At 32.7% G+C, this 16413-nt stretch overlaps 1 protein-coding gene across 1 annotated transcript in view; it reads left to right on the top strand.

Moving 5' to 3' along the window:
* LOC129232075 (DDB1- and CUL4-associated factor 8-like) overlaps positions 1-16413 on the top strand; it is a 56140-nt gene that overhangs the window by 21051 nt on the left and 18676 nt on the right. The window contains 4 exon segments of the mRNA XM_054866311.1: positions 1098-1205; positions 13716-13783; positions 13785-13847; positions 13926-14045. Of these exon segments, the coding sequence (XP_054722286.1) occupies positions 1098-1205; positions 13716-13783; positions 13785-13847; positions 13926-14045 (359 nt within the window).

The raw sequence follows: 16413 nt of genomic DNA, 5'->3' as shown, positions 1-16413 counted from the left end.
ACATTAAATATTTACAGAATACTGAACACTTAACTGTAATTTGTTTCGTAAAAATATTAAGTCCAATGATAAAATGAAGTTCTAATTATTTAAAAGGTTACTTTTATACAGAAAACATACATAAGTGTAAAAACAAGTCAATAATTTGCAATTAATAACTATTCATTAAATTTCAATATTTCAACTATGCTGTTGCTTTTAATAGATGTAATACACCACTGAACAGACAAAATGTGATTGAAAAGATTTTTTGTTTCAAAGTTTTATGTACACGGTATCTGTTATATTCAGAGTTTTCAAGTCCATGATTTTCTGTTGACGTTTCTCACAATAATTGTGCTTTGTGAAAATAAAATTGCATCTGAGCTGCGGTTACCCCCCCCCCCCCTTCAATATACTTCTAAAAATTCAACTTAAAGCAAAATGTATTGAGCTAAGCTATTATTATAACTAAAAAGCAACAATTGTTTGTGATGCAAGTTACATGGAAAAAGTAAGATCAATATATTTTTTTGCGATTTACAATGAACCATGAAAATTTAAAATTACAATACATTTTAACTTCATGAGATTAAAAAAATATTTTTTATTCTAAGAAGAAAAAGAACCACACAAATAAATGGTTATGGTTATAAAGTTTCGGTAGCTTTCTAGAAAAAAAAATGTGTGTGTGTGTCTTTTTTCGGATTTGTATGTAACACTAAAAGATAACTTGCAGATATCCGAAAAAATAAACACACGAAACGAGAATGACATGACAAACATAAACAAGGACAACAGCTGCAGTTACAGGTAACTTAGTTCCCTCATTCAATTTTGTGATTGGCTGCCTCAAACTCCCGGCCATATGACGAAACGTCGAGCGAGGAAAACATTTGATTGCAACCCTACGCGTTTCGATCGAACGTCAAAAAGCAAGTTGAAGTGCAAAATTCGAACAATTCCGAAAACGTTCGAATTCGAAGGAGAATTTCGACCATTCCTGATTTGATCGAATGCGTTTCAGTTGAATTCCCCGCTAAAGTGAATGATAATGAATTGACCAATGTTTTTTTAATTTGTACATTTAACGTGCTTTTTTTTCCTTTCATATTTAGAAATTCTTGCCTCTTACAATGATGAAGATATATATATATTTGATTCAAATGAATCTGATACATCTAAGTATGTTCATAGATATTCAGGGCACAGAAATAGTCAAACAGGTTAGTTCAGCTTATAATAATAATAATATTCTTGGTTATTTACACAGTTCAATTAAATTCTTTTATATTTTCATATTTCTATATTATTAGTCAAATTGTACAGCTGATCAGTCTTAGTTTTTTTCATTTCCATCTTTTTCTGGAAGTAGTTTTTTTGAGTTAAAGAGCATCTGAAATAGGTGGTGGGTGTAGCAAAGAGGAGATAGGATGGGCATCAAAATGTCATGAGAAAATGTACCTGAACCTTGGAAAATAAAATTAAACCAGACATTTAGCTTCTAACTTTTTGATGTTTAAGATTCATAGAGGGTACAAAATCTTGCTTGAAAATTTTCAGTTTATGATTTTAATGAAAATAAAAAGAAATTCCATTTATTTGCCTCTTATTGAAATATGGTAAGTGTTTACAGGGGTCGAAGTAGTCCTATATATCCTATATTTCCTATATTTTCAAAAAAAGCATCAAAATCGTCCTATATTTTCTATATTTTTCAAAAATGTCTTATATTTCCTATATTCCCGTTTTATACCATATCTTTTAAAAAGAACGGTAAATAAACTTTCTAACATCGGATTTTTCTCTGAAAGTACGTGCCCAAACTAATTTCAAATTAAAAAACTCAACTGACTAAATTCTGCAACAGGCATCTTCTCTCATTGGCTACAGCAATGTGACGTCATTCTATAGTGGGTGGAGTTTCGAGAACTAATGCTGAAGTTGATTTTAGAATTTTGCATTGGGGGAGGGGGGCAACAGCCATTTGTTTTGTTTTCCATCATGGTTTTCGTTGGTATATTTTTGCGTTCAGTGCATTTTCTGATCGGAATGTTCTAATTTTCTTTTTGCAATCTTTTCTTTTTGTGGTATTTTGGGATCGTGGAATGTTTAGTTCCTTATGGTGTTAAAACGTAGTTTGTTGTAATAAGTGGAATTATAATGGCAAAATCGCATCGCTTAACAACATTTCATGTGGAGTTGTTGAATCAGGAGGACATTAATTCTACAAATTTTGGTGCATGGTGCACTAAAGGAAAAGATGATTTTACCGCTTTTTGCCATTTTTGCAACTGTTCAGTGCCCATAAGCAATAGTGGATTTTCGCAATTGAGGCAGCATGCTAAAACATTCAAGCATAAAGAAAACTCTGAAAAACGTTAGAAGGATCCTTCTCAAGCTCTGTTTGTTCTTAATACAAGTGTTAAAGGGTTCAGTTTAGATATAAAATCTAAGAGCAGTGGAATTAGTACTTGGGTCATGAGTGAGGAAGAAAAATAAAAATTATCTTTGTTCAAATTTTGTTTAGTTCATGGGCGGATTTATGGGGGGGGCAGAGGGGGGCAATGCACCCCCAGTTCTGGGAGGACTTTATGTAGTAACAACACATTTTCAAAAAAATTTTTTTAATCATTATTTTTTTTCCTTTGACTAGTTCAGAAGGGCATGGTTGGATTTATAAAAGGGGGGCATAGGGGGCAATGCCCCCAGTTTTGGGAGAACTTAAAATAGTAACAACACATCTTTCAAAATCTTAAAACAAAAAAATCATTATTATTTTCTTTTTTGAATAGTTCAATGAAAATGAAGAGAATAGGAGGGAGAAAAGAAAAAAAAACATTATATACAAATAGTAAAGCTTTCACTGGGGTGCTGAAAATATGCCTATATTCACTATTTTGAACTGAAAACCATTTGGGCAAGTATATAAATGAAAATGTAGGCTAAACGAGCTATGCATTCAGCTGCAACACTTATAATAATTGATGATTATTTTTAAATTAGAACCTAAAACAAAGGGAACCCCCTCCCCATTTGCTCTAATAGAATGATCTACTTTATGATTTGTTTTCTTTATTTTCAGAATGTTTATTTTCAATTTGCGTGATTTCAAAAATTAGATATTTTGTGTTGTTACAGACGAAAGATTTTGAAGAATCTTCTGGAATTCACACCTTTTTATTGGTAAAATTGTAAAAATATTTTAACTGTAAAAACTGACGAATGTTCGTAAAAATTACAAAAATCTGCAGGTAAGAGTGAATTACATATAGGGCCGGATTTGCCTATAAGATAAACAAGCTCTAGCTTGGGCTACTGCTTTGAAGTGGGTCCATAACTCGCAAAAAATTGCATGATTTGTTCCTTGAAAAATGGTAAGTGCTTGGAAAAAACTAATTTTATTTTCAAGTGCTTGAAAACCTTGAATATTTGGAAACGTGTGGCTACAAACCTCAAATTTTAAAATTTCTAACAAATGCTAGGGGGATGAATGCCAAAATATGTCAAATTCAGCTCCTTGCTACATCCTGCATCAAAAGTGTAAAAATCATGGTTCTTTCGTTTGTAACATATTACTTGAAATAAATTTTTGTGACTCACATGTTTCATATCTTGCTATTTATTTAATCCCAAATGCAGTATTTTGGAAATTCTTCTGTATTGATTGCTTTTATCTTGCTTCTACTGCATATTGTTAATCTGTTTAGCCCAGAAAAAATGATACACTACTTCTATTTCTTTTCGTTTTCTGCACTGCTTATAATTTAAAAAAAGGTTGTTGTAATGAGAGAATTCTTTTGTTTATTTTTTCTTTTTAAACTTAAAGTTTGAATAATACTGTACAACTGTATAATCTAGTACTCGATTTCAGAGACTGGAAAGTGCAAATGAGGTGCCTTAAATGATTAAATCTTCTAAAATTCTTGAAAAGAATTGGCGAAGTATAGCCTACTAGGGCTCTTGTGCCAAAACACCCAATCTAACCAACCAAACCTTGAAAATAATTAGACAAGTCTTTGAAACTCCTAAGCAAAGTGTGCTTCTATTTTATTTCTTATCAAGTGTATAAATTATGAATTGTTCTAATAAGTAGTATGTTACTCTCATGTTACATATTTTCTAAATCTGTACAGCATTTCTTTTAAAATATTAACTTACATCACAAAGCACATTTAAATCATGAAACTTTAAAAAAAAATATTATTTCTCTATTTTTCCCCCGAGATTTTTGTCTGTCCAATTAACCCTTATAAGGCTTCAAAATGCAGAATTTTGTATCCATTTTACAAAATTTCCTCCGGGGGAGAAACCCCCGGACCCCCTAAAATTGAACATATTCTATATTCCACTTAAAAGGGAGCCCTGCGTCGCTCTCTTGATACCAGTCACCGCTCTTAAGGTCAATTAAAAAAGGACAGCATGAAAAACACACACGAAAAAGGTAAAGCATGGCCTTATGCATCACCGGAGACAAACTAAAACATGGAGGAGGGGGGCAAATTAAAATGCTGCCCACAAAAAGGAAAAAAAAAAATAATCCTGCCCCCCCAAGAACTCAGTCCTAAATCCGCCTATGGTTTAGTTATTTAGTCTATAAAGTACACTTTTTTCAAAAATTATTCTTTCAACTACAGGAAAGTCATTATAGATGTAAGGTATTTTGTTTGAGGTTTTTTCAAAACAAAATCATTGATAAGAATAACTGAATAATATATGATATGTATTATTTATTTTTTCATTGCAAAATTATTCATATAATGTGTCCTATATTTGTCCTATATTTTTTGTGGAAAATGTCCTATATGTCACTAGTCGGTCACTTCTACCCCTGTGTTTAATTGAGCAAATTAAAATTCTCATATAGGATGCAAAGAGAAAGTGTGTTTGGAAATGAAGGCAAAATTATAAAAAGCAAATAAAATAACATTGAAGTAAAATTGAGCAGTTTTAGCATTCCATTTTAACAGGTACTTGGTGAATATTATTAATAAGCATCTACATAATTGCAGAAAACTAGGAGTAAGGAAACGTTTTTTTTTCACAGGTGAGGAGATAAAGTAAAAAGCATAACAAACAATCCCAGATTTCTGGTATGAACACATAAAAAAATACCAAAATTCTGGTGTATACCCAGAATTCAATCACCACTGTTAATGTAATGAGTAAGTGGCTGTATGATGCTCAATATAATTTTTTGTTATTGTGTGCATATTTTTAATTTCTAAAAAGTTTTGAGTAGGAAACAGAATGGTAATATACATCCTTGTGCAAATTAATTGAAACAAAGTATTTTTTTTCATCAATTTTAAAATCATTCCATGCATTCTTCACCAATTAAACTAAAATTTGTAAAAATAAGAATGGGATGAATAAATTATTTACCTGTCTTCAATTTGTACCAATTGGAGTGGTTTTGAGAGCACATGTGCAGGTACTTCTGTTGATGAAAGCTGCAGCTATGATAACGTCATTTAAGATTGCAGTCATCAGCAGACCCCGATCTGTGTACCCGCAGTGCCAAGGGGGGGGGGGACATCCTTAAAAGTCCCAACAACCCAAGAAATTGAAAAAAAAAACTGTCACTAAGATTTGTTAGCGTTGCATACACTGCTGGCCTCTGGGGAGGTACCCTATAAGTTTTGTTGCCGGGGGTGGGGGAGGGGGCAAATTTTTAGATCCAGGCTTGGTCGTCAGTGATGGACGTGACTCCGAAAAAGGTACAAATATTGTTACTTTTGTGGCAACACCAGATTATGTAAATTTGGCATCACGTGATGTGCATCACGTAGAAGATATAAAACCTTGTCGCGACACACAAGCGAGTTGCTTGCTATCGCTTTAAGTTTATTCCTAACCTTTTTGTTAAGTATAATGTGTGCAATATTTTAGAACTCAAATAAAAATCAGTTCTATTTTGTACTTAGTGAGTTTTCAGCTTATACATTTTAGCTACTTCAAATTCAAATACCCGCTACATTGGTGACCCGTTTCCTAGTTCTAACTTTGCACTGTATTCACAATATTTGAACACTTGGTGGTCAAGATTTTAACACTGAAGGACTTCAACTATTCATTCAAAACGTTTACACGTTTATTGTGCTCAAACTCTCAGATGTGTGAAAACGTCCATGCGTTTAAATTCTTCATTTGGGTAAGTGAAGCATTGTTTGTTTTCATTGCCGGTATTTTTTATCTAATGCAAGGACTTCTTTTTCATTCTGGATTGATCAGCTATATTGTTTAGAAACTCTATTCAATTGTTCTGCCCTGTGTTTATAGATACATATAATTAAACTGTGTATGATATAGTTTAAAATTATGTCTATGGAAAATTTGAACGAAAAAGTTAGTATTCCAAGTGATTCAAAATTGGAAGTTTCCAGAGTCGGATTTAAAGCACCTCCATTTTGGGAAACTGACTCTGAGTTATGGTTTACCCAAATTGAATCCCAATTTACGTTAAGTGGCATTGTTATCGAATTAACAAAATTTCACCACGTCGTTGCTGCTTTAGATACAAAGGTTCTAACTTGCATTAAAGAATTGATTCTCGATCCGCCGACTGATAATGCATATTCCAAATTAAAAGAAAAAATTCTTGCCTATTTTGCTCAGTCTGAATCAATTAAACTTCAAAAGTTATTGCGCGATCTTCAATTAGGTGATAGTCGGCCTTCTCATTTATTAAATGAAATGCAGAATTTAGCAGGTAAAAACATTGACGAAAACCTGTTGCGTAATTTATGGTTGCAACGTTTGCCTACTAATATGCAGCAAATTTTATCAGCCTCTACGGATAATTTAGCTGGTTTAGCTTTAATTGCCGATAAAATTAATGAAGTTTCAAACGGTTAATTTGCAATTTCTAGTGTTGAAAGTAATTCTACAATTGAAACACTCAAAAATGAAATTATTGAGTTAAAAAATTCTGTAAAACGTTTATCTCGTTCCTGATTTCGAAATAACGATAAGTTTCGTAATAGAGCATCTAGTTCGAAGTCCAAAAATAGACAAAACTTAGTTGATGGTCCACATAAATTATGTTGGTATCATTCTAAATATGAGGAAAAAGCTTTCAAATGTTCCGGTAAATGCACTTACTCGGGAAACTGATCGGTGGTACAGGTCGCGTATGGAAGTCGATTATTTATTCCTGATTCAAAAACTAGATTGAAATTTCTTGTAGATAGTGGTGCTGTCTTGAGTTGTTACCCGAAAGCATTAACACATCATAGGCAGCCCAATAGTCTACAGTTGTATGCGGCAAATGGGTCTAAAATTTTGACTTACGGGAAAATAACTTTAAATTTGGATTTCGGGTTGCGAAAAAATTTTCGTTGGTCTTTTCTCGTTGCGGATGTTTCTCATCCCATACTTGGCGCTGATTTTTTAGAATCTTACTCACTTTTAGTTGACGTTAAAAATAGACAGTTAATCGATACCCGACCGTTACCCATTACCTCATATTTACGACTTCGTTGCTAGTTTGCGAGAATAAACTATTTTTAGTCGGATTGATATGGTTAAAGCGTATCATCAAGTACCCGTCAAGTCAAGGGATATACCAAAAACCACTGTAACCACCCCCATCGGACTTTTTAAATATGTTTACATGACTTTCGGATTACGTAATGCTTCACAATCGTTTCAAAGATATCTGGATAATATTTTAAGAGATTTAGATTGTTGTTATGCATACGTAGATGATTTATTAATCGCTTCTTCTGATGAGGAAACTCATAAAAAAAGACTTAGAACGTGTTTTTCAAACTTTAAGTAAACATGGTTTGGTTATAAATTTTCAAAAGTGTGTTTTTAGAAAACCTAAAGTAAATTTCTTAGTTTTTTCAGTTTCGAAAATAGGAATATCTCCTATTCCGGAAAAAATTAAGGCGATCAAAGAATTTCCCTTGCTAAAAACAGTTCTTGAGTTGAGACGATTTTTGGCAACATTACATTTTTATCGTAAATTTTTGAAAGATGTTGCTAAAATTCAGGGTTGTTTAAATGACTATATAAAAGGAAAAGTAAAAAATGATAACTCTGTTATTTCGTGGAACAAAACGACCATTGACGCGTTTGAAAAATGTGAAGAATTATTAATTAACTCTACTGTTCTAGCTTTCCCTGCCCCTAATGCAAAAGTATCATTATCAGTAGATGCTAGTGATTTTGCTGTTAGAGCTGCTTTGCAGCAATGCGTTGACGGGGTAGTTGAACCCTTAGGTTTTCTTTCTAAAAAACTCTCTCGCACACAGCAGAAATATAGTGTTTTTGATTGTGAATTGTTGGCTGCTTATTTGTCTGTCAAACACTTCAAACATATGTTGAAAGGCAGAGAAACAGTAATTTTTACAGATCATAAGCCTCTTACTTTCGTATTTTCTCAAAAGCACGATAATTATTCTCCACACCAAATTAGGCATATGGAATATATAAGTCAATTTACTACGGATCTACAACATCTTTCCGGTACAAAAAATTTAGTCGCAGATACTTTCACTAGAATTTCCAAAATTTTTCTGATTCTATTGACTACGCTACAATGGCTGCTGATCAATCTACGGACGCGGAATTGTTGTCTTTGCTTGATTCGGGTACCGGTCTTGATCTCAAACTAGTGTCTTTCACTACGACCGACAAGCCATTATATTGTGATGTTTCAACGAAAGTTGCAAGACCGTATGTTCCAAAGAATTTTCAACGGAAAGTATTCGATTTCATACATTCCTTGTCTCATCCTGGTATTAAAGCTACTTTGAAATTACTCAAAGAGTGGTTTGTGTGGAAATCTATGAGTCAGGACTGTCAAAGGTGGTGTAAGTCTTGTTTGTCTTGCCAAAAAGCTAAAATCACAAGACATACAAAATCTGCTCTAGGCACATTTCCTTTGCCTCTATCAAGATTTCATCATATTAATTTAGACATTGTTGGCCCGCTTACACCTGCTCGCGGAAACTACTATCCACTTACGTGCATTGACCGTTACTCCAGATGGCCGGAAGCATTTCCTATGAAAGACCAGACTGCAGATACCATAGCTAAAACGTTTTTAGAAGGTTGGGTGAAGGAAGGTTCTAGATTCGGAGTTCCTCGCGTTCTCACTACAGATCGTGGTTTGAACCTGCGAGGTAATCTTTTTACTTCCCTTTGCAAATTTCTGGGCACTCAACAAATTAAAACTACTAGTTATCATCCTCAAGCGAATGGATTCGTAGAGTGCTTTCACCGTCATTTAAAGAGTTCTTTGATGGCTCATTCGTCAAATTGGTTGGATTCCCTACCATTTGTCATGCTCGGGATCCGTTCAAGTGTAAAAGAAGACCTTGGTGTTTCGCCTGCTGAGCTTGTATATGGTCAACCTCTTACACTACCTGTAGAATTTTTTTCAGATTCCCATCCACGCATTCCTCCATTGGTTTTTGTGGATCTCCTGCCGCAACATATGAGAAAACTTAGACCTGCTCCAGCTTCTCGTCACGTAAAAGATTCTACATTTGTGTTTAAAGACTGGTCAACTACAACTCATGTCTTTATGCGAGTTGATCGTGTGCGTAAACCTCTGGAGCCCCCTTACATTGGCCCTTACAAAGTAATTTCCAGAAATGATAAAGTATTTCATCTGGACATAGATGGAAAAAAATCTTCTGTTTCTATAGATAGACTCAAACCCGCTTTTTTTGCAGGGTTCGTACGCTCCGGGAATTCCGGGAAAACCGGGAATTGTCAGGGAAAATGACACTGTCAAAAATGTCAGGGAAAAGTCAGGGAGTTTTCAAATTTTGTCCTCCAAAAATTTTTTTTCCCAAGGAATTAAGTACTATGAGATCTAGTCTTCGTTTTTATTGTGATTTCACGAAAAAAAATTGTAAATTTTTATCTAAACCGACGCTGGCACTTAAAAACTGCAATCGAAAAATGAACGTTTTTTTTTTTCACAACGAAAAATGCGCCAAAAAAGCGAAGATTTTCTTACATGGAGTCAGTGAGGGGAACGCATTTCTTTCTACTGCCTAAAGTTTTAGATATGTTGCCACAACATTCTGTTCGGTTCAGGGTTCGTACGCTCCGGGAAAACTTGGAATTATCAGGGAAAATGACTTAGTCAAAAATGTCAAGGAATTTTCCAAATGTGTCCCCAAAATTTTTCTTTTCCCAATTTTTTCCCAGGGGATTTCGTTTTATAAGACCTAATCTTCATTTTTATCGATGTATTTAAAAAAAATTGTAACAATTTTAAAGCAATGAAAAAAGTAGCGACCCAAAAAATCTTCAGCACCCGCCATTTTTGGCTCTCAGTAGTTCCCAAGGGAAAAAAAAATCAGGTGAACAGCAATTATGCACAAACTCAACAGGAGAGAAGACAATTTACTGCTTCGGAAGCACAACCTGTAGATGGGAGGGTCGATCGGGGGAAAATCGTTTTTTTTTTTTTTTTTGATCGGAAAATCATTTTAGCTACGTGTGAAACGTAGTCGCCATCTTTGGTCATTCACAAGATGGAAGTAGATACGATCCAAAAATGCCTAAGTTTCTAAAAACAAAGCAGAATTGGATGTTTTCTTTAATTGAAAACTGATGAAAACAACAAAAAATGGCCTGCAAATTGTTTTTCTATTATTATTTGAAATAATTTTCTTGAGAAATGAAAAATTTTGTTCTTAAAACTTAATCTTATCCTCACTGCCTCGGACGCAAATGTGATAAAAACTTTTCAATGAATTGTATTATCATGAAGATTTATTATTTTTTAATTGTCTTCATGCAACAAATTAAAAAAAAGTTATTTCTTATTTCTGGGCATAGCCGCCATATTTGGTCATTCCCAAGATGGAAGTACACAAGACTTTTTCAAGTGCCTAAGTTCCCGAAAACGGCATTGGATGTTAATTGCAATGCAAACTATTGAAAACAACACAAATTGTGCCCTTTTTTCCGGATAATTTGTAATTATTTTCTGGAAAAATGCAAAATTTAATCTTCATAACATTTTTTTTTGTTTTAATTGATTTAGACTCTTATATGCTAAATACTGACTATTTTGCTTTTATTGTAGTTTTTTAAGGATTATTAATTATTTATTACTACTTTTATACTACAAATCCAAAAATCTACTTATTATTTTAAATTTTTCACATTGTCGCCATATTTGATCGTTTGCACAATGGAAGTAGACTTAAACTTCCAGAAACAGAATTGGACGTTTATATCAATGTGTAATATTGAAAATAACATTAAATGTGCAAAAAGTTGTGAATTTTTGAAAATTGACTATTACTTTCTATAAAAGAAAGTTTGAAATTTTAATGTAAGCGTCCTTTAATATGTGAAAAAAAAAAAAAAAAAGATTATTGGCATTAGCCTATGATTGGCGGATGTTGATTTTTGTTACTATGCATTACATGGTATGCCGATTGATGCAACAAGTTAATCATTTTTATACTGAAATTTAGCATTGCATTTTGCTCAATATGTTTCGTGTAACCTACTTATAAGAAAATAAAAAGTATTGTAAACCAAAAGCGGATGCTAAAAGGTTGCTGCAGGACTACAGCAAAACGCTATAATATTACGCGTGACATCAAAGAAACGCTAAAATAAGTTGAAAGTACTCTGTTTTCAACAAATAGTAAACAAATTAAAACAATTTTGAACAAAATGTTTAAAAAAAACTTAAAATTTTGACAGAGAAAACAAACGAAAAAAAAAAACAAGTTTTTTTTTTTTTAAATCTAAGGGGAGAAGTTTCAGTTCTGCATCGCTACTTTAAACAATTTTAATTATTTTGAAAATATTACTATTTAAACTTAAATTTTGAATGAAGCGAGTAACCTGGGATTTTCTAAAAAACAACCTGGAAAACCTGGAAAAGTCAGGGAACTTTTTTTAACCAAAAGTGTATGAACCCTGTTTTGATTCTGAGCTTTCAAGTTCAGAACCGTTAAAAAATACTGTCACAAAATCTGGAAGAATCTCTCGTCCTGTAGTCCGCTTTCAATTATGATGCCTTTCGTACTGCAGGGGGAGTATGTGGCAACGCCAGATTATGTAAATTTGGCATCACGTGATATGCATCACGTAGAAGATATAAATCCTTGTCGCGACACGCAAGCGAGTTGCTTGCTATCGCTTTAAGTTTATTCCTAACCTTTTTGTCAAGTATAATGTGTGCAATATTTTAGAACTCAAATAAAAATCAATTCTATTTTGTACGTAGTGAGTTTTCAGCTTATACATTTTAGCTACTTCAAATTCAAATACCCGCTACACTTTTCAAATATACGCCAAAGACTTACAGAGACATTTCAAAGATAGCCTCAGTTGGCGTTTAGTATTGCAGGCCAGTTTAAAAAATCAAAATAGAGAAAGAGGATCCATATCTCCAAAGCGGAGATGGAAATACGGCCCAAAATCTAAGTCCTTGTAGCTTTTCTCTAGTCCAACCAATTCTCTAGTCTAGTTCCAATATCTGTCTCTTTTCTTCCGAGATCTGTCGATTTCTGAGTTCTTGCCTTGCATACATTTGCTTCTCCTCAACGAATTAGATTTTTTATATATTAATATTTGCAGGGTCCAGCAGACATTGTGTTGCTCCCCTCCCCCCCCCCAATATTAAGTGCAGGGGTGTTTGTAAACCAAAATATAAAAAAAAAAATTGAATTTTTTTGAAATTTATATATTGATTTCAATGATTTTTGTATGCATATTTGAAGAGTATTTCCGGGAAAGGGAGGGGGTTGTTGAGTTTCCGAAAATTTAACTCTGTCTTCAGAACATTTTACTAGAGTCTTCTTGCACCCCTGATGGAGTGGTAGGACTAGGGCATTTTCGGGCGGGGGGGGGGGGATTATAGTCGAACCTTTTTAACATAAACATTCCTTTAGAACCAACAATGCCGATTTCAAGGCTGTTAAGGTGCTCAACCGCTCATTCAAAATATTTCTTAGGGTGCCAAGCATCCCACCCCTTAAGTACACAGAAAAGAGGGAAATAAAGGAAAACAATTTATGTTTTTTATTTTTCTTAAACAATAGACTAAGCAATTTTAGCTATTTTGCCGGCTTACCCCTAAAAGTTAGAGACCCAAACCTATGGCTTAGTTGGCTTGTTCTCTAATCAGGCTCTGAATACTTGTATAATATAGTATTAATAAAAATTCCATGTTTTGTGGTTTGTTTGATCTATGAATTTAACTTAAATCTGTGTCTCGTATATTTCACTTAAACCTTATTTTTAAAAATTCAAGCTCCTATGTGAAAACTCATATTTGAATTCAGTGCACCAAATTCATAGGTCATTAGTTCCAGTTACCATCGTATCAAAATAACTGTTGCTCTGTTTTATCATGTCAAGAAATCTCATGTAATTCATATAAGTTTGTTATTTTTTTTAAATCTTTGCACACACAGCATTCTGCAAGTTATTCAATTTTTAAACAAATTGAATTTTAGGTTTTACGTCTCTTTTAGAACTGAAAATTATACAATATTTCAGTAGTAGCACTGAAACATCTTCCCTATTTCACTTAATTTTAAATGGAAAATATTGAACATTAATTTTTCTTGCAAATAAAAAGTCTTTGATTGCCGCATAATAACATGATTTGCTCTGTATTGATGCATTTAAAAAATATACAGTATTTTTTGTAACATGCTTTCTATGGAAACTTAACTTTTAAGCACATTGATAGTGTTCATGTATGTCACATTGCTCTTTTCCATTTATTTTTTTAGTGAAAGGTGTGAATTATTTTGGTCCAAAAAGTGAATTTATTGTTAGTGGCAGTGATTGCGGATATATATTTTTTTTGGGAGAAGCAATCCGAGCATGTTGTGCAGTTTATGTATGCAGATGAAAATGGAGTGGTAAGATCGTTTTTAGATTTCTTGATTGTATTGTATTTGCTGCAACTTACATCACCATGTAACTTTGAAATATTTCAGGTAAATTGCTTAGAGCCAAATCCAATCATGCCAGTTTTGGCATCAAGTGGTTTGGATGATGATATAAAAATCTGGGTTCCTTCTTGTGAAAAGCCTCCTAATCTTAATAGTCTTAAAAATGTATGTATATGTTTAGTACTTATTTTTACCATATTTCCATATCTTATTGATTTTGTATTTTAAATATGAGGCAGTGAGAAGCAAAGGAATTTAAGTGCCAAAATTAAAAATATAGAGATAACCAGTATAAATCAGGGTTGGCAAGGTTTTGGACATTATGGTAAAAATCACGGTAAAAACCCTGGTTTTTACTGTCCTGTCCAAAACCCTTGTGTCCAAAACTGTCCGAAAGTGTCCAAAACTATATTTTAAGAAAAATTGTGTTTTGTGAGAAAGCATCAAAAGCAGAATAAAATTTATCAAAGTAATCTTTTATATTGAACATTTATTCAATGTGAACATTCAACTTATTTATGCAACTGATTTTAATCTAGTTACATAGAAATTGAATTCTTGACTAAAATCTCAATTTGTATGCTTGAGTTTATTTTTATTTATTTGATAATAGTAACCAAATTTCGATAACGTTTATGCATTTGTGCAAATGAAAGCAGGGTTGGCAAGGTTTTTACCGTCTTATTAAAAAATCCTTGTGTTTGAAAGTGTTCAAAACTACTTTTTGAGAAACTATATTTTGTGAGAAAATATCAAAAACTGAACAAAATAGTCAGTTATCTACATATTTTTTGACTATTTAATATATTCATTCAATGTGAAAATTAAGCATAAATATGTATGTAACTTATTTAAACAGCTGATTTTAATTTACAAGTTATGTTGAAATTAAAATTCTTCATTGAAAATTTCAATTCGTATCCATGAGAGGTTTTTTGTTCTTCCATAAACCAAATTTTTCAACATTTATGCATGTATGCAAAAAAAAGTGTTCAAAATATAGTGCAATAAATGACTTAAATGCAATAAATTACAATTTTTTTGTAGTTACTGAATGTATTATATTAAAACTACGAAATTTAAAAACATGGCACATGTTTTGAAATATAAGTGTTTCATCATCAATTTCTCGTTCTTTTACCTAAAAAATATTTTTCGTTAAAATATCATTTAAAACTTATTTGCACAAATCACTAAAGAAAAGTTAAGCTTTTTTTTTTTTTTTTTGCACCTAAATATTGCACATTCACTCCTTTGAGTTATAAATGGAAATAAAATTAGTCGTCTTGGTAGTATTGTGAATTTCCTTTCATAACTCTGCCAGCTGTTACGTAAGAAAGTTTTTATGTATTAAAGTTATTGGCAATTTTTTTTAAAGATATTTTAAATTAACATTTTGGAGAAAAATATTATCAAATACACATTAATTAAACCTCAACCTCATTAATATCTATATTCATGCATATTAAGAACATTGCAGTAAATAGGAATTGATTAGATTACACCCCTTAAGCTTTAGCATACTTTTGAACAGTTTAAGACAGTTTCGGATACTTTTGGGCAGTTTTAGACAGTTTAGGACGGTAAAAACCACCTGTCCTGTCCTAAACCAGTTTTGGACAGTCCAAAACCCAACCCTGGTATAAATGGTAGGTGAACCTTTTTTCTGTCTTGGAGCAGGAGATAGTACTAATAGCTATGATAAGCGCTGTTATACAGCATGATTTAGAAAAAAAATTAGCTTTCCAAGGACCGCAATTTTAAAAGTGTTCTACTCATAACTTGAAATTGAACACGTTCATCCCTTTGCTTCTCACTATCTCATATGTACTTGTCCAGAGTGGCATTGTTGTCCATTTTGGAGGGGGAGATGGACTTAGTTTTAAACAAGCACATTTAAATTGTAACAAATTTTGTAAATTTTGTAATGCAAATTAATAATGTACAGTTTTAAAATTATCATTCAAAGAAATTTCTTTGTCTTTCAGTCAATTTCTTGGTTGTTGTGTTGTGTACATTTTAGGTGTATTAGGTGGTATCCATTGGGCATACGTTTCCATTCCGTTTTTTCCCCCCTTTTTAAAGCTTACTTTCCTGTAAATAAGAAAGAAACACATGATCAAAAGGCTTGATTTCACAAGAATAGCATGGAAAAAGCAACGGCAAAAATAGCACGGCAAACAAAATTTATTCAAAGAAATTTTGTAAGTAATGTATTGCAATTATCATTTAAAAAAATATGAAATTAAGGTAGTGAATGAAGGTACACTCCTTTCACTTTGCCCTCCTTGTTTACTCAAAGTTTATCAACACTTGATCACTAGGGGAAATGTTCTTTTGCGAAATTCATGGCAGCATAGCACTGAAATATTTACTCTCCTTGTCTGCTGGAATTGTGTGCAAGGGCGGATTTAGGGGAGGGTCAAAGGGTCAGCTGACCCCTATGTGACAAGATTTTTTTTACAACTATTATAAAACTTCAATTTTTTGAATCCGAAAAAAAGTGCATGGAATTAATATTAACCTTTTTCTA

The sequence above is a fragment of the Uloborus diversus genome, unplaced genomic scaffold, assembly GCF_026930045.1.
Source record: "Uloborus diversus isolate 005 unplaced genomic scaffold, Udiv.v.3.1 scaffold_1042, whole genome shotgun sequence".
NCBI classification, from domain to species: domain Eukaryota; kingdom Metazoa; phylum Arthropoda; class Arachnida; order Araneae; family Uloboridae; genus Uloborus; species Uloborus diversus.
Note: the sequence above shows the minus strand (reverse complement) of the source record. Positions and strands in the feature narration are given on the sequence as shown.